This window comes from Danio rerio, chromosome 13 (assembly GCF_052040795.2).
Source record: "Danio rerio strain M-AB ecotype USA chromosome 13, GRCz13ab, whole genome shotgun sequence".
NCBI lineage: Eukaryota > Metazoa > Chordata > Actinopteri > Cypriniformes > Danionidae > Danio > Danio rerio.
The window spans coordinates 14302951-14326587 of NC_141033.1; the positions used below are offsets into that span (position 1 = coordinate 14302951).

The 23637-nt window shown below is 35.5% G+C and overlaps 1 protein-coding gene and 1 long non-coding RNA gene across 4 annotated transcripts in view; one reads left to right on the top strand and one right to left on the bottom strand.

The window, feature by feature from the left end:
• The first annotated feature begins 594 nt into the window (after positions 1-594).
• Positions 595-8829, top strand: LOC147834149 (uncharacterized). Its single transcript, XR_015505812.1, has 4 exons — positions 595-667; positions 4278-4414; positions 4502-4604; positions 8558-8829. It is a non-coding gene; the product is annotated as an uncharacterized LOC147834149 (long non-coding RNA).
• gfra4a (GDNF family receptor alpha 4a) overlaps positions 4088-23637 on the bottom strand; it is a 298064-nt gene continuing 278514 nt past the window's right edge. For 2 of the 3 annotated variants that reach the window (XM_087277289.1, XM_087277290.1), the window contains 3 exons: positions 12708-12892; positions 7582-8686; positions 4088-6267 (listed from right to left, as the gene is read on the bottom strand). In XM_087277289.1, the coding sequence (XP_087133415.1) occupies positions 8552-8686; positions 12708-12892 (320 nt within the window). In that variant the 3' untranslated portion in view covers positions 4088-6267; positions 7582-8551. 3 annotated transcript variants of the gene reach the window in all.

The window sequence follows — 23637 nt, forward strand, 5'->3', positions numbered from 1 at the left end:
TACAGAAGTCGTCAAATGGACCTTTAGCAAAATGCCTTTGTTTTATTGTCCTAACAAACATTTTCAACAATGCTTGTATTTGTCAAACCGAGCCATTCAGCCTTGTAATTACAAATTGTAATATTGCAGCTATTTCATGGAAAGTTTGAGGATGATTGCAAGCTAGCAAAGCTAGAAAAACAAAGTATGGACATCTTTTTACATACAGCTTTCTACTTTAAATCTTGTCACACAGAGATCTCTATACGTATTTACTATTTCTTAAATGCAATTTAAATTTGCTGTTACTTTACTAACCCTCAGGCTAGAGGTGCTCATCCCTCTTCCTGGAGATGTACTTTCCTGCAGAGTTCAGCTGTAGCCTTGATCAATCACACCTGTCTTTAATTACCAAGTGCTCTTTCAGACCCTGCTTGGATGGTTTAGTTGTGTTTGATCAGGTTTGGAGCTAAACTCTGCAGGAAGGTACATCTCCAGAGCACCCCTGCCTCGGGCTATCCAAGGATGATGTAACCAATATAAAAGGTAAGATTAGATTTGAGTGTGTGATCTTGATGTGTAAGATTTACTTTTGACAGATTTCTAATGTTTACCAGGTCAGTATGCGACATGATGCTCACACTTCATACTGCTGTGAATATGCATTTGCTGAGGCTGTAAATGGAAGGTAATGTACTTGCACTGGCATTTAGCTTCATAAGAACTCGATGGTTGGAGTTTCAGGCATTATTTTTGTAGTACATTTGTTAGATAGTAAATGCTGTTGATTTGCTTTTTTTATACATTACATAAATCATTGCGATAACTGTAATTACATATTTTTCTGTGTAGTAAAAGGTTTGGAAAAATTCATAAATAAATGGAGGAAAGTTTAAAATCTTTCAGTTTTATACTTTACAGTTCTGTACACTTAGTAGTGTTTGCAGTTTGGATATGGTTGCAATGACTGTAAAATGTCAGCATACACTGTAAAAAAAACTATTTTTTCAAAAAGTGAGTAACCTCGCTGCCTCCAAACTATTAAGTAAATGAATTTCATGCATAATTATAAATAATAAGTTAAGTGAACTATAAGTTAAAATGAGCTATAAGTTAAAACCGAAATGCTTACTTTTTATTAAGAAAAATAAACTTGTCATTTTTAAGACAATGGGTTTACTCACTTTTTTTTATTAATAGCTTTTTTACAATGTACATAAGTATATACAGTCATGTGAAATAGGACTATTGGTGTAACCAACTGGCACACAGTGCACAAACTGCGATGGGGCCCTGCAGAGGTCCTCACTCCCCCCTAAAAAAAAAAATAATAATATATATATATATATATATATATATATATATATATATATATATATATATATATATATATATATATATATATATATATATATATATATATATATAAAAGTTTGTTTTGTTCTTTTTCTTGAACGACAGCTGATTCTCATTAACTTAAGAGATTGTTCAGTTTGATTTTTTTGGGGGGAACAACGTAATAATTTTATGATCAATCCACTTGAATTTGTAAAAACTAGTAATTTATGTTGTTTCAACACAAATCGACTGTGTGGAACCCGGCCTTTTTTAGTGTACATGAAACATGTTTCACTTAAATTTATACATTAAAAAAAACTAAATTTAAAATAAAAACTGTGACAGACTACACCTCAAAGCACACCCTAAAGGCAAAACTGACATTTTTGTACATTAGTTTAAATATTACTTGTTTGATTATTGTTTGAAAACATTCTTTATTGTAGACATCAGATTGTGATAAATGAGATGGCAGGAGTCCGGAAGAAGGGGAATGGGTCAGACATAATTTTTAACCAGAAAAATGAAATTTGGTATAATTTGTATCTTAATTTTTCATTTTTTGTTCAGTTATTTACAAAATAAACAAGACGTTTTCGCTATTTCACTGTCTGTGAAATTCCAAGTTATTCCATATCAGGGCGTAAAAAGTGATCTGATCTTTGGCAGGTTTTAAAACTTGGAAAATAAAACCTCAGATGAACAACAACAAAAGATATTAACAAAAATAAATCAGACACCGTTATTCTTAGTCAAACACCTGAACTGATCATCAGCAGACATCTTAGCACTTTGTTTGACTCCAATGCCCATCTGACAGCTAAAGCTGGGTTTATGCAACAGGACAACCATCCTAAGCACACCAGCAAATCTACTGTACAGCAGAAGTGCTGAAAAGAAAAAAAAATAACTAAATATATAAATAAATAAATCAGTGTTGCAATAGTACAGAGCTCATTCTGACTAAAATGCTGTGGCATAAGCTGTGCAAAAAATTCTCCAAAACTCCTGCAGAATGAGCGGAGAGACTAAGATCAAAACATGATTACTTTAATATAAGTGATGACATGTTGTGAGATTTATAGAGACTTTCATATTTAAAACCTGCCAAAGACCATACAGTTGTCTTTTTCGTATAGTTTCCTGATACGAAAAACCACAAAAATCAATAGGATATAATAACTGTCTCACATGACCATGCACCTAAATTCCTACAGACTAAACTGCTTGTATTCTATAGATGTTCAGTGCTGTTACTGCATGTTTGGTGTTGTTGTGGGTTGTTCGTGCTGAAGGACAGTGTAGATGTGTGTGCTGACCCAGATCATGCACATAGATGGCACTGCAGTGGCTGTGCTCCAAATAAATGAGGGTTACTTCACTCCCTCAGTTCCTCATTACCCCCTCAGCTTGAGCTGATCGACGGCCCACAAGTATGTTCCTTCTGAAATACAAGCACGAACTTCCAAACAATATAGTACTGATGGTTAAAAAACTGTATGTAGATAGATAGACAGACAGACAGACAGACAGACAGTCTATAAAACAGACATACCGACAGACAGATACTTATAAACATCACATCCAATAGATATTTAAGAGAGCACTAAAATGCTATAAAAGAATAGTTAAGTATAATATATAAACACCTTACATATGACAGATGCTTTTTTAAAAAAAAAAAATAAAAAAATAAATTGTATCATCGTTTGACTTCTGTAGTATTAGTTTTTTCCTACTATGGAATTCTGGTTACAGGTTTTAACCATTCTTCAAAATATATTAATTTTTGTTCAAAAAAAAAAAAAAGAGGAACAGTTTTGAAACCACTTCAGGGTGAGTAAATGTTAATTTTTTTGAATGATTTTTCTATACATTTTGCAAACCAAATAGATTGTATGTAACCCAGCATTTTTTTCAGTGTATGTAAACACCATTATTGTATACAGTAGTCAACGTTTGTAGGGGCCACTTTTTTATTCAAATACCAGAATGACCAGAAAGACTAGAGTTGTTTAATAGATTTAACACCCTATGTTTTGATAAAAGGTTTTGATTTAAATGTTGGCTACTGTGTATAAACATAATAAATGCTTCAGATTCTTCAGTATTATATGCTAATGATAGACACAGACACCTCGGAGAGATACCTTCTTATTAGTACATATAAATATCAGTATACTGTAGGTCTGTTATTAAACCTTTAAATAGTAAATACTTTAGTATATGCAGTATAAATCCCTCAAAAGCTGTAGACCAGGGGTCTCAAACTCAAATTGGCAGCGGGCCATTGGAGTGACTGACTTAATTTTCCATCTTAGGACAACAGACAGATTGATATATTTCAATGTTTATATCAGCCCCAGAAATAATCTGGTTTTGTGTTACTATCGACATTGTGCGCTGTGACAAACCAAAAGTAAAACTTATTTAACTAAGACAGATGTAAACTGCTGTAGACAGGTAATCGCTTCAACTTATTTAAAATGATAAATAACTGAATAGATGGATCCTATGTTTATATAAATGCCTTCAGTCTGTGTATTTACTATAAAAAGTTTATTTGTATAACAGATGTTTAGTCATTTTTAGATCTGTGTAATTGTTAGATGTGTGTAATGTTTAGATATCATGTTTCAACAGAGCAAAAGTGCAAAAAAAAAAAATCATAGAAATGACTAAACTGGAGCTTTTATATTTAAATATATAACAACAAGTGCAATGTTTGTCACTTATTGACAGATCTGACACACAAACATTTCTCTGTACATCCGGATCTGGCAGCTTTATTATTCTTTTTTTTTTTTCCAGGAAATCACAAATAAAATCCACAATGTCCACCCATTTGATAGAAATGCTTTGCCCCGTTTTGTAATGCAGGTCGTCGATTGGTCAAAAGTCTCCTGGGGTCATTTGGGGTTAAAGCATTTACGTTTCACTCACCTTTTTTATCATCACAGTACAATCGAGAATAAAAAAGCAACACAACTGCAGATGTCAAGAGCTCATGGGATGGAGACGCAGAAAAAAAGCTGTCATCAGTCACTGGAGAGAATCCACAGACCCTTGTGCTCATTTTGATTGGCTGAGACAAATGGTGAATTGGGAGATGGGTAAAGCTGCTCGAATTCACATGAACATGGAAGTGCTTTGTGTAAAAGTTTTTTTTGTGCTTCTTTTGCAGTAAGCAGCTTGATGCGCTATTTCAGACTTCCATATTCACAGGTGAAGTATACAAGAACTGCTCATTGGACTCTTCAAATCTCTGCTGTTTTCTCCAGCCTGTGGTATGTACTGTACATCTGAACAACACAGACACGTTACAAAAATAAAGACCTTCGCTGAAGCCCACCAAAGAGCTCTCATCATAGGCGTTTTACATCAGCTTTCTTTCCCTCGCCACTTGTTCCTGTGCAAACATCAAAAACACATTTCTATCCGGGTGAATATACAGCACACTTACGGCTTATGGCATCCATTAGAAAGAGCTTGGAAAAAATAGATATTAAATATGGATGATGATTTCATTTCGTTTTTTTTTTTTTTTTGTCATAGAATTGTAGTGTTGGCGTGACTTCAGCCATTTCAGTCATTCATTATGAATAGACGAGTTCATCTTAAGCCCCGTTCAGACTGCATAATTTTTATTGCCACTCATTGTGTCAGATTATATTTTTGGTTTTCTAGAGTTTCACGACTTGTTATGGATATCAAATATGTCAGACTACACATTTTTGCAATCAATCATCATGTGACCTCTGTCATCAAGAAATAGCGTTGTCATGATACTGAAATTTTTAAATCATCCATTTGCTCTTCTATTGGAAGTTTTCTATTGGAAACAGATCAAGACTGCGGACAGGCCAGTCAAGTACTTGTATTTACTTACTTCGCAGCCAGGACTTTGTAATGTGTGCAGAATGTGGTTTTGCATTTTTTATTGCCGCTCACCATGTTGGATTGTATGATTTTTTTTTTTCTAGATAAACTTGACTTGTTATGAGCATCAAACATGTCAGACTACACATTGCTTTACGATTAATCATCATGTGAAGTCTGTCATCAAGAAACTAATGTTGTGACGATAGTGGAATTCGATATCAATTTCCAAATACACTGGTCCCTGAAGTGTTTTAAAGCTGTGAGGATCAGTCGATTCATCAGCGGATTGCTTGTATGTCAGCTTATAAACAGAGCAGCTGATCTTTGCGGCTTTAAAACAATTCAGTGTCCCTGTATCTGTGGTTACACTCAGTAAACAGCTGTGAGTTTGGTGGACTGATAACCTTCATGGCCAATCACAGTTATTTCTGTTAAGCATGTAAACACAGGCAATTTAGTGCTGTTTAAGAACGCGCTCAAATGTTAGTAGGAAATGGACATTTTTAAAATTGCAGGACCGACTGGTATGGAATACCAGTTTCGTGACATCAAGAAACCCCATGATTTTTAGATGTGGTTGTAAGGATGCATTTACACTGCATGGTTTAAGTGACTCAATTCTGATTTTTCCTCATGTGGCACAGATCAGATATGGCACATGTGCAAGCAGGAAAAATCCACATGGATTCTGATTTACTTAAATCAGATTCAGGCTTTGTTCATATGTAGAAATTTATCCAATATGAAATGGATCTGTGTCCTTGTGTCTACAGTGTAAGCAGGTAGATCAGGTTATCACCTGTAAATGTGAGTCACGCATCATTAAAAATACATTGCAAATGATGTCAACTCTGCGATTTCGTTTCAGAACAAACTTCAATAATCCTTAAATCTCATACACGATGACTAAAAAAGCGTTTATATTGTCATGTAGCACAAGTATTTAAGCATGTTAATGAGAGAGAATGCAACATCCACCATGTAAACGAATATAAAATTGTTGCATATGTTACGTCCATAAATCACGCCATGGACATGTCATTGAGATGCCTACTGGTTTACATAGGCCTAGACCAGGGGTCGGCAACCCAAAATGTTGAAAGAGCCATATTGGACCAAAAAAAACAAAAACAAATATGTCTGGAGCCGCAAAAAATTAAAGGCTTTATATTAGCCTTATAATGATGGCAACACATGCTGTATGTATTTATATTAGCTATATTAGCCTACTATAAAAATGACTTTGCTGGCTACAAATACATACTGAGCCTTCATGATTAAATGTTCATTTCCCTGCAGTGCATCCTGTAGAGAATGACGCGCCACGTGACTACTCTGTTGTACGATGCCGTCTCAAGTTTAACTTTATTACAGTATATTAATGAATTATGTTTAATGTTCAAGTTTAACTTCATTACAATATTAATGAATTGTTTAATGATCAAGTTTAACTTCATTATAATATTAATGCATTGTTTAATTATCAAGATTAACTTCATTACAATATTAATGCATTATGCTTAATTAACAAGTTTAACTTCATTACAATATTAATGAATTATGTTTAATGATCAAGTTTAACTTCATTACAATATTATTGCATTATGTTTTGCTTTGATGAAATTAAAGAAATGCAATAAAGAAATCAGATTTTTTTATGTTTTTTTTTTTATTTTCAGGATTCCAAAAAACAACATCAAAATTAACGTGCAACGTGCCCCTTATCTGGGCAACAAACAGTGCAATAAAACGCAGTCTGCCATTTCCATTTCAAGATCAGCTCGAGTCATTCCTGGGAATGTGCTCAACCAACACAATCTCATGGCAATTCGTAACTTTTTCATTTAGTGGCTAATTCGTATGAATTCGTACGATCTAATTCGTACAATTTAGTACGATTTGCTTTTCCCCCAATGACGGTTGGGGTTAGGGGTTTGCATATCAACGATCGCACCTTGTAAATAATTACCGTTGAGTGAGTGATCGGGATGGGCTTCTTAGAATTCTCTCAGGGAGGGAAAATGAGAAAGCGTGCCCCGCTGTACATCTTTGGCAAAGACAGCTTGCGCTCCATGGCGCACCAAACAGCCGCCGGTTTGTTTACAACAGCTACCTGCCTGGCATCCCGCCCTGCTGATAGAAACGTGTGTCGCAGGCTATGACGCAAATCTTCGTTGACAGAAATGTTGAAATTAAATATTCTACACATTGGAAATCTTAGCATTGGAAAACGTTAAGATTGTGTGTCCTCCTATAGAAACCGTATTAAAACAAAAAATATATTTTCCTCCCTCATCGTTTTCCATTTTCAAACATTTTTTGAAAAAGTTCCAGGGAGCCACTAGGGCAGCGCTAAAGAGCCGCGGGTTGCCGACCCCTGGCCTAGACTAAAAGATGATGGCCAAATGACAACTTTTCTGTTATAAACTATAGTAAAACAACTTGTCAAAAAGAAAAAAAAACCCTGTGAATATATTAAAGACAGGGAATAGAGAAAACAGCGCTCTCTTATTATCAGATGTCAGTCAGCACACACTGTTTTTTCTTGTCATTGCGCCTTTTGCCTTGTGCTGTGTAAATGCAGAAAATTGGATACGAGTCACTTTTAAAAGATGTAAGCAGGTCATCAAAAAAATCAGATACAGTGACAAAACTGACCATCAAGATCTGCAGTGTACAGTAAACACAGCCTAATTGTCAGATTTGTTTGTTAACATGATAATTCCAGAAATGCATCTGCTACCCATCGCCAACATTGATGTTTTTATTCTGTCATGGTAGTTCCAAGCATACCTTTCCATAACACATTTCATGGAAGCAGCACAGTCCTCTCGCTTTCATTTTGTCATTTTAAAACCTGTGTTTGAAAAAATTCTGTGCTTCTATTGGTCACCCATGTAACAGAACTCATCATAGATAAAAACCGACACATGCTATACTTTCTGCTATGACGTCTTAAATTGTTTCGGACATCGGCTGTCCTGCACTATGGCACTATATGAGAAGAAGCAATTGAATCTTGCTTCCCATTTGTCGTTTACGAATCTCCATGACAACACCCTTTGTCAAGCAAATTGTGGCGAAATCATGTAATCTGAACGGGGCTTTACATACGCACCATCTTCAGTCCAAAACATTAGAGAGAGACACAATTATTCAAACCCTTGAAATCAGTCATTGTGAACACAAACGATGAAATCACTAAATTGGACTGGAGGAATGGAGCAGGGTTGCACATGTTTAGAGAGTTTGGCAGTTTTTGTGTCCTCGTTAAATGATGTGGAGGTTAAACTGATGAACACACACACTCTCTCTGTCCCAGTTCTGCTCTGCTTTGACTGATTGCTTTATTTTAAAGCTGGAGCGTGAGTGGCAGGAAGGGGAGGAGCCACATGAGTTCATCCAGGTGGGCTGTGGTGGGACTGGAATCGTACAGATCAGGAGACGGCAGCGTAGAGTCACCCCACAGTCTGTCTCGCTCGTTCATCTAAATGACAAACACAACAAATAAGAGCTTTAGATGTATTGCATCTTAATAGTTTATTACTCCATATTGAGCATTTAATAATGTTGCCTATAAAAGCCTGGCCTCTGCTATGGAATACAAAGAATAAATCAGTTTATATATAATCGGGGTGTGAACCTCCACTGGTCTCATGGTTCGGTTCCATTACAATTATCATGACATTGATTTAGTTCAATTCGTTATCTTGGTGCATTGACGATGCTCTCCATAAACAATTTGATGATTTACTTAGCAACACTAACTGTTGTTTTAAAAATTATAAATATATTTATATAATATTTGCAATACAATTTTGTCCTTTAATACGAGCAGATACTGTATATGTACTGTACCTTTAATTTGTCCTGCTCAAAGAAAACACTCTTTTTGAATGTATCGAGCAAACTGAAGTACATACACAGAATAACATGAGCATTTAGAGCAAGTAAACTAATGTAAATACTATCGCTTGCTTTTTCTAACATTGAGCAAGTTCTTAAACGCCAATGATTGATCATGCCCTCAACAGAACAGGCTGAGATTGGAACAGCACGGCTCTGGTGCTGTTCAGCAAACAGTGACACGGACACTGTTGTTAAATGTCCGCGGTTCCATGGTAAAGAAAACTCGCATGCGGACATGTTCATGTGTCTGAATCCACATGTAACGTTTTTGTTACGGCCAAGAGAGGAGATAAAACATTACCTCACCAACATGCCAGCAGGCCAAAGCTACCGGTTATGATTATTACTGATACCGAATTGTTTGCATCTGCATTGCGGTGCATTGAAGAAAAAATGTAATTTTGACACCTCTAATATATAATTAATATATAATCATCAATTCTGACTCTCGTGCGAGTTATAAAAAACGTTCTGGAATTTCTGACATTTTCGATTAATACAATTTGTTTTTTCTTAATTTAATCTATAAAATTATGAGTTCTCGTCTATCCAAATTCAAAGACTTTTTTTTAGAAAAAAGGTAATAAATTGGCTTTATTAAAAGTGAAGTCAGAATTGCAAGATATAAACTTAAAATTGAGAGAAATTTACAATTACATTTGTTGATATTATGTGACTATCTGACATGATTCCCTCTCATTTCCAAATGTGGTTATGTCTTTTACAGATATCACCAACAATCACAGATAGTTATACTATATCATCAAGGTAAACACAAACATTAAATCTAATTCTTTTTTTTTAAAGTTAATAAAGTATTAATTTCATTTAGAAAAAAATCTTATTTACAACATATTTCATCTTCAAAACCATGAACAAAATGATGTAAGAATAAAGAATGTACACTTGGTTATATATAAAGGTTTTGTTGAGTAAATAATCAAAATTCTGTTCTGAATGATAAACAATTTTGCCATCATATTATCCAAAATCTATTTTAAAGTCCTGATTGAAATCAGTTGAAAAAAAAACCCTACTGCATTACAACAAACAAACTAACAGCTTTAAAACAATCTGCATTAAATGAGTTTGCTGTTCTCAGGATACAAATCCCAAAAGCCCTTTAAAAAGCACAAAACCAGACCAGTGTGGCGAGCTTGGCCAGTCAGGGAAATCATGTAGGCTAGTTTTATGCTGTTTCTCTCGGAAGGCAGACAAACACGCATTCGTGGCTTTGTTCGGACGACATGAAAGGCATATCTGACTCAAATCCATTTAGAAAAAAAAACCAAAATCCAATTTTCACAAACCCCATCCATATGTATGTTGAAATTAGATTAAAATAGCGTATATATGTATGTATTTTCAAAATATGTTCCAGTCTGGATGGTCCGAATGGATTTTGAGTCAATTTTGGATGTGATGTATACAGCATATGCACTGTCATACACGATGCAAATCTGTGTTCACACTCAACAGAGCTCTAAAGGCGAGCATACACTGTGTGATTTTTGTGGCTGTATGTGATTATTTTCTCATCTGGAGAAGCTGCATGGTAAATGTTGATGCTAGCACTGTATGGTTGTGGTTCATACCGTGTAAGCAGAACTTTTTTTTCAATTCACTTATGAGCCAAGGCGATCTGCTCACAAGCTCCCGATTATTTTTGAAAGTTTGGGAGCTGTCGGCTTGAAATTGTTGATCCAACCTGTCAATCTATCTGGTTGGCCAATCATGAGGATAAACCTGCTCAACAGCAAATGTGCTATGATATGTCATGCATGACAGTTGTCAGAGAGGATTGTTTAGTGGATATATTTCACTTTATAATTCCCACAGGGTGAACCAGGAATACTTCATGGATATTACTGCGTCCAAATTATTTTCATATAAACTTAGTCGTGACCTGTACTAGGACATACAGTCTTTCCATAGATATTTACACTAGATGTCACCGATGCTATTGCTGTTTGTTGGAAGGAACGTGTCAATAGAGCCACCATTTTGGTACAGGGTAGCACTTTTTTTAAATAAATGTGGCACCAAGGTGTACTGGGGACTGGCCATCTGGAGCCATAGATATGTGAATTGTTTTGCTGGTTTTCTTTAACAAAAGCCTAGTATTTAGTGGAAGTTGGTGCTACTTTGCCCAATGTTGAATGCAGTAAGTGCCTGTATTTTCTTCAATAACATTACTTGTTGAGAATACAAATTCATAACATACAAAATCTTTAAAAAAAAAAGCTAAGTCTTACCTATGAAATGTTAACATTGCCTTTTTGTTTTCTTTGTTTGCTCAGTACTACAACCGTACACAGCGCTAAAGTCCAGCATATTCAGATTGGATTTGGTCTTGACTAAGTGCAGTTGAATAAAAAAAAAAACCACTAGGTGTCACTGTAGAGACTGGTTTCAGAACGGTTCGAAGCTTCGACTATTTCAGTGTTTCGTAAAGGCTTGCTTTGCTCACCACTAAGTGATGCATTCTCAGGGCCTGTATGTGATATCTAACGTACAGTATGTGCAAACTTCCAACCATCAGAATTTGCAGTGTACAACCAACTTAAAGAGGATGAATTTGTTCATTAAGGGGTATTGAGTTTGTGACAATAGTGTATTAAAAATGGACAACAACGTTATCAAAATAATTCACTCAGCGCCACAAAAATTACTTAAAGGCGCTGTATTATGCATCATCAGTAGGTGGCAATGTCACTTTGTAAAGAAACACTGCATACCTACAGTCCTGTATTTAAGCCTGTCACAACCAATATATTGACTTATGCAATACTTGGAAATGATCTCAATCATTTTTGCCGTTGCAATATATTTTTACAAATTCACAAAAAATGAATAAATAACATTAAAGCCACTTTACATTGACATTTAGTAATAATAATAAAACTTCCTTACATTTATCTAGCACTTTTCTGGGCATTCAAAGCACTTCAACAATGGGGAATCATCGACGAATCTCCTCATCCACCACCAGTATGGTCCACTACCAGTATTTACATTTTACCTAACCGCTGTCAGTTTATAATTGGACATTTATTTAATAGTACATTTTAATTATATTAAGACATGTACCTTTTTAAAATCAAATTATAGAATCTAAATAACCTTAAGCATTTTAATTTGTTTATGGCTGAAATCATTACATAATCAGTGGCATAAAATAATGACAATGATCATTAATAATCACAACAATTTCTGTGACAATATATCGCAATACATCGTGACAGGCCTACCTGTATATGGTGATTTTTATTTTTATGCGGGATGATGAAGAGATGTTGTCACTGCTATTAAGACTATGTAAATACTAATGTACAGTACTTTGGCAGACTATTATATTGTGCCGTTGGATGGTATCATGCTTTAAATTGGCACTAGGGCATAATATATATTAAGGCATAATAACTGGCACCAAATAATTTTGACCCCTTCTTTGCCATTATTAAAGGGATAGTTCATTCAAAAATAAAAATGTTAATAATTACTCACACTTGTTCCACTCCTCTGAGACCTCAAAACAATACCCAACCCTAGTAAACGCCACCTCTCGCTGGCACTTATGTCAGCATGAAAGCTTGTACCTGTGTGGGCATCTGTGGACGCAGAAGGTTCTGCTCAGTCTCTGTGGCAGCACCATTGGTAGTAGTAGTGGGCTCAGTGCTGGTAACTGGTAGGATGTGGTTGTAAGTGTTGGTATTAGAACCCGGAGCCTGGTTGGTTGCAGATTTCAGGTCTGTGTCATTCCCGAAAGCCGAAATGGCATTCTCTGTTTGAAAGAAGCAGAGAGAGAGAGAGAGAGACACTCACTCACAGCCATGCCTTCTGCAGATGAACATGTCTGGAACGCAGTCATGCCTCAGTTAGCTTTCTCTTTCAGATATGTCTCTTTTTCAAAATGCCTTTGGATTACGTCAACATGCTTTCCTACAATAATAACAACAACAAAACGCACTCAGAGGAGCCAGAGAAGACTGGCTCATGTATATTTATATCAGTTCTCCAGCGTAAATGTTGACAGCATTCAAAACCCCAAACTCAATGCTCTAAATATAGCCTGTTTCTATACATCCCTATATTACCAATCAGCTAATCCTGCCCTGCAGTAATATCTATAAAAAATGCTCATATTTCCTAACAGCTTGGCGTTTGTCCTTATTTCTTTTCCCATGTCTTCCATTTTCTTCCTCATCTTTTTTTTTTCTTTTCTCACTCAGTGTGTTTTCCCTTGGGTAAGATTGGTTGCATAAAATGGAGTGTGGACTCGAGTGAGCCTCTGTGCCGGTGGCTTTGAAAGAAGTTTGATTACCTCTGGTATCTTGACGTTTAAGCCAAATCGTACCCATAGTACAACACCTGTGTCTATTCATTTGGAAATATCCTCTACTGTCAGCCATGTACTGGCAGAATGGACTTCCATATTAAATCTAAACACAGATTTCAAATCACACTCCTCTTCGTTTTCTTTCTTTTATTGGCTCTATATGAGTACATTTGAGACTTAGTGACAGGCCATATGAATGATAATAATGTGAATTGATTAATTTCCATTGGTCTAGTAGGTCACTTGTCTGAAATTGCCACGGCGTGAAAGTCACCCCAATTAAGACACAGCGGTGAGGATAGTATTGCATATGACTGAGGCTGATCTTCATTTCTAGCGCTGAGAAACGTGTTCTGTTCTGTTGGGGGAAAAAATGAAAGATTAGATTTATGAATGGTGAATGGCTGTGTGGTTGAGTGATTTTTCTTTCTTAATTGAAACACTAATTGCTTAATCTTTCTGATCTTACAGAGGTTTGAGGCACAAGAGAGAGAAAGAGAGTGGAATCCTGATACCTTACTTTATGTATTGTGCCTACAGTGTCATTTTAAATCATTTCACAACCTGCTATATTATATACACACACTAACATACATGCATACACACATATACATATACACATATATATATGTGTGTGTGTGTGTGTGTGTGTGTGTGTGTGTGTGTGTGTGTGTGTGTGTGTGTGTGTGTGTGTGTGTGTGTGTGTGTGTAATGCTGCTCAGCATGATGGCTGTGTTTCATTTATTTTTTGCATGATTTAGAAAAACTATTATAATTTAATTTTAAATTGCATGTATATATTTTCTGTTAAATCGTGTTGTTGTTGTTGTCATTTAAATTAATTTGCTTATTTTTTTTTAATTAAGTTTAACGAAAGTTTAACAAAATCATTTTTAACTTTGAAGAAAATATTTAATAATACTATTAATAAAGGTTTTGTTTTGAAATTTACTTTCAAAAGTAAAGAAAACTGAGGCTCAAAGATAACATAAAAAGGCATTACAATGTGTAATGAAAATTATGTATGCATGTATGTTTGTAAAAATTTTCTGATTATTTGTATTTTAAGTGTAATAATGGCAAAAATAAAAGTAAAAAAAAACATTTAATGATATCAATAATATAGGTTTTGTTTTGAAATATACATTTAAATATATATTAAAAAACAAAGCAAAACGGCATTATGTATTTATGCATGCATGTATATAAAATATGCCCCGGATTATTTGTAATGAGAGATAATATTTAATAATATCAATGATGATAAAATCGCAAAGGCATTAAAATGTGTAATATAGCTTTCTGTTTACATATTATGAATTTTTTATGCATGTATGTATATAAAGTTCTGAGTGATTGTATTTTAATTGTAATAATAGCAAAAATAATAAAAAAATAATACCAATAATAAATAGATTTGTTTTAAAATGTACTTTCAAAAATATAAAAATATAGGCTCAACAATGATAAAAACACACAAAGGCATTAAAACTGTGTAATATAGCTTTCAGTTTTTTATTAATATGTATTTTTATGTATGCATGTATAAAAATATGTCCTGATTAATTTCATTGTAATTAATGGCAAATAGGTCAAAGATAATGACTATTGTTCACTATGAGTATGCATTTTATTAAAACATAATTTTGTTGTAATTTGCTGAAGACATAATGGGACATGTCATATTTCACCCATAAATGGTTTATTTTACACAATTGAACCCCTGGAGAGAATTTTTTTTGCCTTTTTTCTTAAAATAAGACGAGTCACATGAGAGGAAACAGGACTGCAATCAAACCGTGATTGGCTCATTACACTAAGAATGCAATATATATTCCGTCAATCATGTTCATAACGCTTCTGTTGCTAAATATACATCAAACTGAAAAAAAATAATAATAAATTAAATAAAACTGGCATAAACTCACCCACTCAGATAACACTGTTAGCTACAACCGAATCAAAATGAGCTCCAAAATGATTTGAGATGCTGATCTGTGAATGAGTGTTTCACAATCACTTGGCGCTGTTAAATAAAAGTTGCAGCACTGTGTAAATAAGTCATAACATCTGTAGTGTTTACCAATGATTTTTTTTCCACTAATGATCTGAAAAGTTGACTACAGTATGCTGAAACCTTGATGCAAGTTGTTTTTAATCAATAGTTTCTAGTTGTTTTTGTTGTATATCTCACGTAAAAGAAAGAAACCTGGAAACTTCTTAAACATCAGTGGAAATAGTACCCGAGTTTGCTTTTATTTCTGAAGTCCAGCACACACCTCTGCTCTTTACCGTACATACAAAACACTGCTTAACTACGTCCTTCAGGGATTTTGAAAGGTAAGGTTATAGACAAGCGGTAATTCTAAGTTTACACTTAGGAATATAATTTCTGTCAGTTAGCCTTCACCCCAGTCCACCTAAAGCCCTCATTATCCGACATCCGTATCATAACAGTCATAGCACATCATAATCATGGGAGTGTTAGCAGTGGAGTAATGTGGAGGAGTGTGAATGGTGTGAAGTTGATTAGTCTCTGAATGTTTAGCAAGATGCCATGGGTTGATGCTAATTGAAGCTGCCCACTCGTAGCGGAGCTGAATTACTGCAGGGAAACAAACCAACGTCGGGGCTACTTTCATGCAGCAGCAGAACACGCAAAGATAAATAAAGTCCTGTTCATACAGCTTTCATGACAGCTGCGTTCAGTATACATTCAATTAAAAGCACAATTCAATTTAGAGATTGGGTTTGACTTCATAATGTCCTACTTCTCGCAGAAGTTATGCAAATTGCTGTCATTATCAAAACAATAGTTCTCTTTCATTAGCGTCAATGTAAAGCGATTTCAAATTTTAAACGTGATTTTGCAAAGCTTGTCAGTGAAGTAGATGCAGCGCCAACTGAAAGCATATGCTGGAGGTTTAGAATGACAATATGTGCATGAAAATGAATTGTCCAGTACTAGTGCATACACATGCCAGAGTTCACAACTAACTGCAGTCTGGTAGGCATTTAATATAGCAATGCTGTTTAGGATTCCAGCATCTAAATGGTCACATTTTGTAAACTTTCTGACTTCATTGACTAGAGTGGTCACATTTCCTGTCAGTGTAACATAATTTTGTTTGAGGCTGCAATAGTGCCACTACCAATGTCATTGATAACTGATATGCATTGCCATTTCTATTCTGTATGTGAAATATTAAATGGCAAAGTGGAACAAACCAGCAGTACTCAAATTAACTTACAAGCCACATACACCATTTGTCAGATCAGCCCAGAAAACAGCGCGAGAGCTTAGAGAAAATGTTTTTTTTTTCTTTTTTTTTTCTTGAGGACCAATTTAAACCATAGCCGCATTTCCACTATCGGGCCAGTGTGAGCCAGGGCTTTTATCGGGCCGGGCCAATTGCCCGGGAGGTTGAGTAATGAGGCCAAAACCAGGTCACATTTCCTCTGTCGGGCTAGTAGCTCGCAGCGCATCACGCAAACCCCGCCCCCAGAACGTCCCCTGAATCAAACGTCACACAACCTGCCCACTTCAGCGGGAACCAGGCAGATAAAACACACCATGGAAGCATCACAAATCGAAACCATTAAAATGAAGACAACCGAAACAAACAAATGACACGTTACTGTAAAGCAGCAATTATATATCTATACGCACAGACCTGTGTATTTCCATTCATTACATTTGTTTACTTACCGACCGACTGTTGGCATTGTGCATCGAGTGCTCTCGCCACTAACGGAGGGATCCAGCACAGTGAGCGCACCATCCATAATATAAAGCCACAGAAATTCTCTGTTATAACTCAGTATAAAAGTTATTTTACAACGTCCTTGTTTTGATAGATATCGTGTTAAGGGTTTCAGCACATAAGAGCAAGTAGCCTAATAAAATATAGCCATATTTGTTGCGCTCAGCAGCTATTCAATAAAGCTCTACATTTAAAGTTTCATTTATAAATCTGACAACGTCATATAAAAACATAAACACTTGTTTGAGGATATAGAACACATTTTGTGTTTGGAGTTTTCCCTAATGCATTTAAAGCGGTGCTGCGCAGGACTGGGTGACAGAAAAAAAAAGTAGGCTAGATTCTGCTTTCACTTACCCAAAAAACGCTGTTTGCACGATTTGATTAATATCATCATATCCAAATACTTTATACATAATATTTCAAACCTTCTCTGGTGTTTATTAATTTTAGAAATATCTAATCTTTTTTTCAGATAGGTCTTTGTAAAATGAAAGTTATATGTGGCTTTAAAACGGTTTGATTTATGTATTGTATATGCTACTACCTACATTGTTCTAGCTAGCTTATGTTAATTTTATATTGGTTTATTTATTTAATGCGATTTTATTATATACGATATTTGTAATTCTTTAAATTATATTTCAATATAGCTTAGGCTATTTTATTAAGATATGACACTATGTTGTTTAAAGTCTACGAAAATGGGCACGTAATTTGTTAAGTTTTATGTCTTTCTGTTTTATTCATGTTGTGTATTATCTCCAAAATAAATTTAAAAAGCCGCTCGCGGCATCAACAGAGCTGTAACGGGAGCGCTCTTTTGCTCGGTCTCACACACACATACAGGCATTTAAACGTGCACACACACCTTTTAAACTTGACAAAAACTCTCAAACCTTTACTAACATTTAAAAGGGAAACATAAGGGTGATCATACGCAAAAAGACCCCATAAAGCTAGATGTTTTCTTTCCCTTATGTATTTATTAGTTTGGCGCATGTTCTCATGTGCGATCGGAAAACTGTGCCCTCCTCTCCTTTCACTCCGCACGAAGCCCCAGTTGGCCCAAGGTATTCGGCGGGCCGAAAAAGGCCGGCCGCTGGCCCCAAGAAAGCCCCGATTTGGCCCGATTAGGCCCCGGAAGTGACAGTGAAAACGCGACTAGCCTTGGCTCGCCCTGGCTCGCTCGCTTTAGACGCGATAATGGAAACGCGGCTCATGTGATTAAAAAAATAAGACTTTGAGATCCATTGAAAAGAACAGGGGGAAAAAAAGTACACATGATTATTTATTCATGTGTGCATTTGTATTTATTCCAGTTGTATTTTCCCGAGCAACTATGTTTTTTTTTTAAATTGATACTTTTAAATTAATATAATTACATTTTTTTTTCTCACTTTTACTTTTTTTTTTTGTGTGTGCTTTGCTGAATTCAGCAATCATGCTCTGATCCGCAGCAAAGCAAGTGGTTTTGAATGAGGTGGTTTCAGTTTAATTGAAACAAACTTTAGTGCGATCGAATGTCATTCCTACCAGTAAATGTGCGTTTCATGTCAAATACAAGTAAAAAGCATGCTGAAATATTAACAAGAGCTGGTTATCCTATAAAAAAATAAAATGCACGCAGACTTGATATATATGTTATTTTTTCATAATGCAAAGCCTGTAATGCATACTTCTAGCCCACTGCTATGAGAAAGTCTAAACTCTGATTTATATTTGGTGATCTGTGGATGTAACCAATCAAAATTAAAGTGCAGCCTGTTGCATATTATGTCTTATTGCTCATTGCCATAAATGAAAAAAAGGACACATGACAGCTGAGCGGGGCTCTGAAAAATAAACTGTGGAACTCCAATGCGAGGAAAGTTTACTCGCATGTGACCTGTTTTATCTATTTTGGTTCATTTAGAAACTTTGTCATGTCAAATCAAACTGCACCAAGAACAAAGTGCAACATTGTAACATTTTGAAATCCAATCACATCTACAGGTGTGAAAGCACCCTCAAACATTTTTAGTTTTAAGTTCAATTATTTTAAAAACTAAAAAATATTTCCTTGGCGTTTCTTTTATTTTTTTTTTATTTTTTATGGTTTTATCTAACTGTAGATATACTAAATGTCTCTAGGCTGATGTGTTTCATAACAAATACCACAAAAACCATATTATTTGCTTACTTTTTAACCATTGTACAAGTGAGGTGCTTTATCTGCACTTTTAAAAATCGGTAAAAAAGCTAAAAGGTACCTTTTCAAAAGATACATGATATACTTTCCATATAAGTTCCTTAAAGGTAAATATCTGTACTTCAAAGTACAAAAGAAATGATACATGCAGCCCTGAAACAGCATTTGTACAAAATTTCTAAGAGTATAGGCTTCTAATCCACAGATGTTCTGTATAAAAAGTTGTTACAGCTTTTACAGAACAATCTGTTCAGTCTGAGTGAATTTAAATCTGCAACCTCACAACTCAAGCTCAAGATACTGTCGACCCAAGCTGTCAAAAATGAATTTCTACGAGAGAAAAAACATGTAATAATATTAATATTGCATGCGTGGTGTTATCAACCTAGGTGTGTTGTTGCCTCTTCTCTCCAATGTTAGCCTGGAGCCCTGAATTTGGGCAATCATTTGGATATTTCGGGTCTGTGCAGCTGCTGTAAACCATGAAATTGCATGTTAAATTGACCCGCGAACATCATAATCGCAATACACTTTCACTTGCATGTACACGCATTCCACACAAAAAAGCAGCAATGTTTGTGAAGCTGGATGAGAAATGCTCTCAAAATAATAAACAAATAAACAAGCATTTCTAGGTTGTAAGATACAAAATAATTACATAGCTTCATTCCGCTTTCTGTCAGCTGTTTCCTGTACAAGCAGAAAAAGTTGAGAGTCCCTCTTGTTAGTAAATGAGATGATCAGTCTCCAACAATGACTGTTTCGGCTGTGTAGATGCGCAGTGTCACTCTCCATCACAGCTGAAAGGATATGTCTGGATATTATGATAAGAGAAGGAGACTGAGATACGCAGAGGCGAAGACAATGACTATAAAGATATTAGATCAGCGATGTGGAACGCTTGCTTCCAGTATACTCTGTTTGTCTCACTCACTCCCTCATAGATGAAACATAGGACCAAATTGTGGATGTCCAAGTAATCAAGGTGCAGTGGATATTTTAAAGTGCTGATTTCTCACTGACTCTATCAGGGCTTTCGGAACTACTGACCCTTTCATAAGCTACACCCCATCTGCTCTCCCTCCCAATTTTGTCCCAGGCAAATATATAACATGACTATTACACCACCAGCAGGGGCCTGAACTGACACAAGACAGTGTAGATCCATGCTTTCATGTTTTTTACGCCAAATTCTTACTCTGATATCCAAAAGTTGTTGCAAAAGTTGAAATTCGTCAGACCATGAAACTTATTTCCAGTTTTCTATTGTCCAGTTGTACAAGTCTCATTTTCCTGTTTTTAGGTGCCATTTAGACTAGTGCACTTTAGTTTTAAAACGCACAAATTTTGTTTTGTTTACACATGGTGTCCACACTACTGTGGCATCTTTGACCTACGAAAACAAGTCCATGTTTTACTTTACGCTTGTCCATTTTAGTATAGATGCAATGAAATGCAGACTTTTGAAAATAAACACGCAGATATTCAAAATTACTCTCTGACTGGTATTCTGGACCATTGTGTAATATTCCCTGATTAGTCAAGCCACTCTCATATGGCCATTACATTACCAGACTGCAAGTACGAATATGAGCACAATATGCACATACCCAGTGAGTACCAGTCATCACGTATCATTAATTTTGGGCTGTGTAGTGTGGATGGAGTCCTGAAATGCAGTAAAAACACCAGTGAGGATGAGGAATGTTTTCATTTTGAAATGCCATTTTGAAATTAAAAAACAATAATGTAAATGCAGCCTTAGGGGTTGCTCACATATCACATTTTTGCAAGTGCAAGTTTGTTATTTTTAATGTAGGTGTGCAGCTTGTGCATGCATAAAGGGAGCGACACACATCTCAACTTTTCAGAATGCCACAACTAGACTGCGAGTCATGTGACCTGAGCTGACTGATCAGCTACATACTTTGTATGGAATATGCTTATTTCACATGGCTGCAATTTTAAAAAGCGAAAGCGAGGCTGCTGTGGCAAGAAACCCGGAAGCAGAGGACCAGCATTGTAAACATTGCAACATGCTGTGGACTACAAACCTCCAGCTGTTGCAGTGATTTTAAAATGCAGATGTGGGCTAAACATTACTTTAATATCATTCAGTTAAGTTTAATTTAATCAATTAAAAGCATATTAGGCATCAATCAAAAACACAATCTCTTTAAGAACAATAAAAATGTGTTATCCTGGACTTCATTTTATGGCACAAGGTAAAAACCGTAAGGGCTTTCCTGCTTCAGCTTATGTAACTGATAAAACAATGCAGTCCTATGTAAAATATTTGAAGCACACCCGTAATAAAAGTTGTCTGTAATAGTGTTGTCACAATACTGAAAAAAAAAAAAAAACGACCATTCCCTGCTAACATTTAAGTGCATTCTTTAACACTGCTGATTTGCCATAGTATTCATCAGTGCTCAACACTTCACTGATGTGCAAACACAGATGAGCAATCCGTTGTTGACTTGACTGATCTTTGCGGCTTTAAAATGCTCCAGAGTCTCTGTTTGTGTGTTTGCACTCAGTGAAGAGTGGTGGATTGATGACCTTCATGGCCAGTCACTGTCATTTCTGTCAACAGTGCTTAAATGTAAGCAGGAAATGGAAGTTTTTTTTTTTTTTACTTTTTTCAGTACCGAAATTCAGAATTGTTACAAGTCTAATATTGTAAAAAAAAAAAAAAAAAAAAAAATCCGTTCATTAACCTAAGTTTGATAAATGGCATCTAAAACATGTGTTTGGGATAGATAACTTTAGCTAACTAGTGCCATTTCCCTTAACTCAGCTGAAAATGAGGTCTGATATCCCTTTTGTATTTTTAAAACAAACATTCAGAATGAACCTTCGGGTCACTCAAAGAATCGAAATAATAAATTTGTATCACTTTCTTTTTACTGATAAGATATACAGCTAGGTACACAACAATACGCCATAGCAGATGCCGTTCCTGTGTAACCCCAGGTGATACTTCCGGATTTCTTCCCAGCGCAGTCTCACTTTTAAAATGGTGGCCTCATGAAATCAGTCTAGATACACATTGTGGTAGACTAATTACCCAACAAACATAGAGCACCCAAAGACTACAGTGCTTTTTAAATTTCTCCATAAATAAAACTTGTATCAGAGCTGCAGCAATGTTTTGTCATCCTTTGACATCCTAACAGACAACAAAGGAGAACAAAGTGCATTGAAAATGATGAAAGAAAGGACTATTTTACTTTCCATATGCTTTTAGACACAATATGTGAACGTCCCCTTAGCAAGTAGAAGTGGCAGCTTAGTCTGCTGCTGTAACACATTTGTTTCAAGGTTGGAGGTATTGTGCATTTAGAGATGCTCTTCTTTAGATCTTTGTTGTAATTAGTGTTTAACTATAGTTAGGTGTTTAACTATAGTGTGTATATCATTGTAGTTTTTCTGTTAGCTTGAACCAGCCTGGCCATTCTTCTGACCTCTGGCACAAAACTTCCACTCACTGATAATTTTCTTTTTTAGGACCAATAGCCCTAAACAATCTAAATCAATAGTCTCGAACTCAATTTCTGGAGGCCACAGCTCTGTACAGTTTATCTCCAACCAAACTCACACCTGCTTAAATGTCTCTAGTGGCCCATTTCCACTGAGTGCTACAGTACGGTATGGGTCACCTTTATCAGGCTTGCGTTTCCACTGCCAAAAGGATACTAATGGTTGTACAACTTTCAGACAATGTAATTTTTACTCAAGAAAATGTCACAGTAAAGCCGTATGGGATGCTCACTTATCATATGACAAGCACTTCTCACAAAACAGATGCTTTATACACACAAATACTTGTGCATTAATGTTCAATCCTAACCTTTATATGAACAGGATTTGATTTAAACTGCAGATCAATGATATGGGCGAAATAGCCTCTTGTAATGTCTGCAGTTTTATGAAATAAATAAATGCAACATATATGAACACATACAGACCCTTACACTCTCCGATATATTGCCAATTACAGATAAACTACACACAGCATTCATATAGTCCTTATTTGGGTTCAAAAACAACACTAAATATAGCTCAGTCAGTGCAAACCTCTCATCTGTATCTTTAATTTTCAGTAGCACATTTAACCTCTTGTTAGACAGTAATTTCGTAATTCAGAGTTAGTCTATAATAGTCCAAAAGTTGATGATAATAGTTAAACATGGAAGTTTGTTCATGTTTTATGTTGCAGAAAAAAATCATTT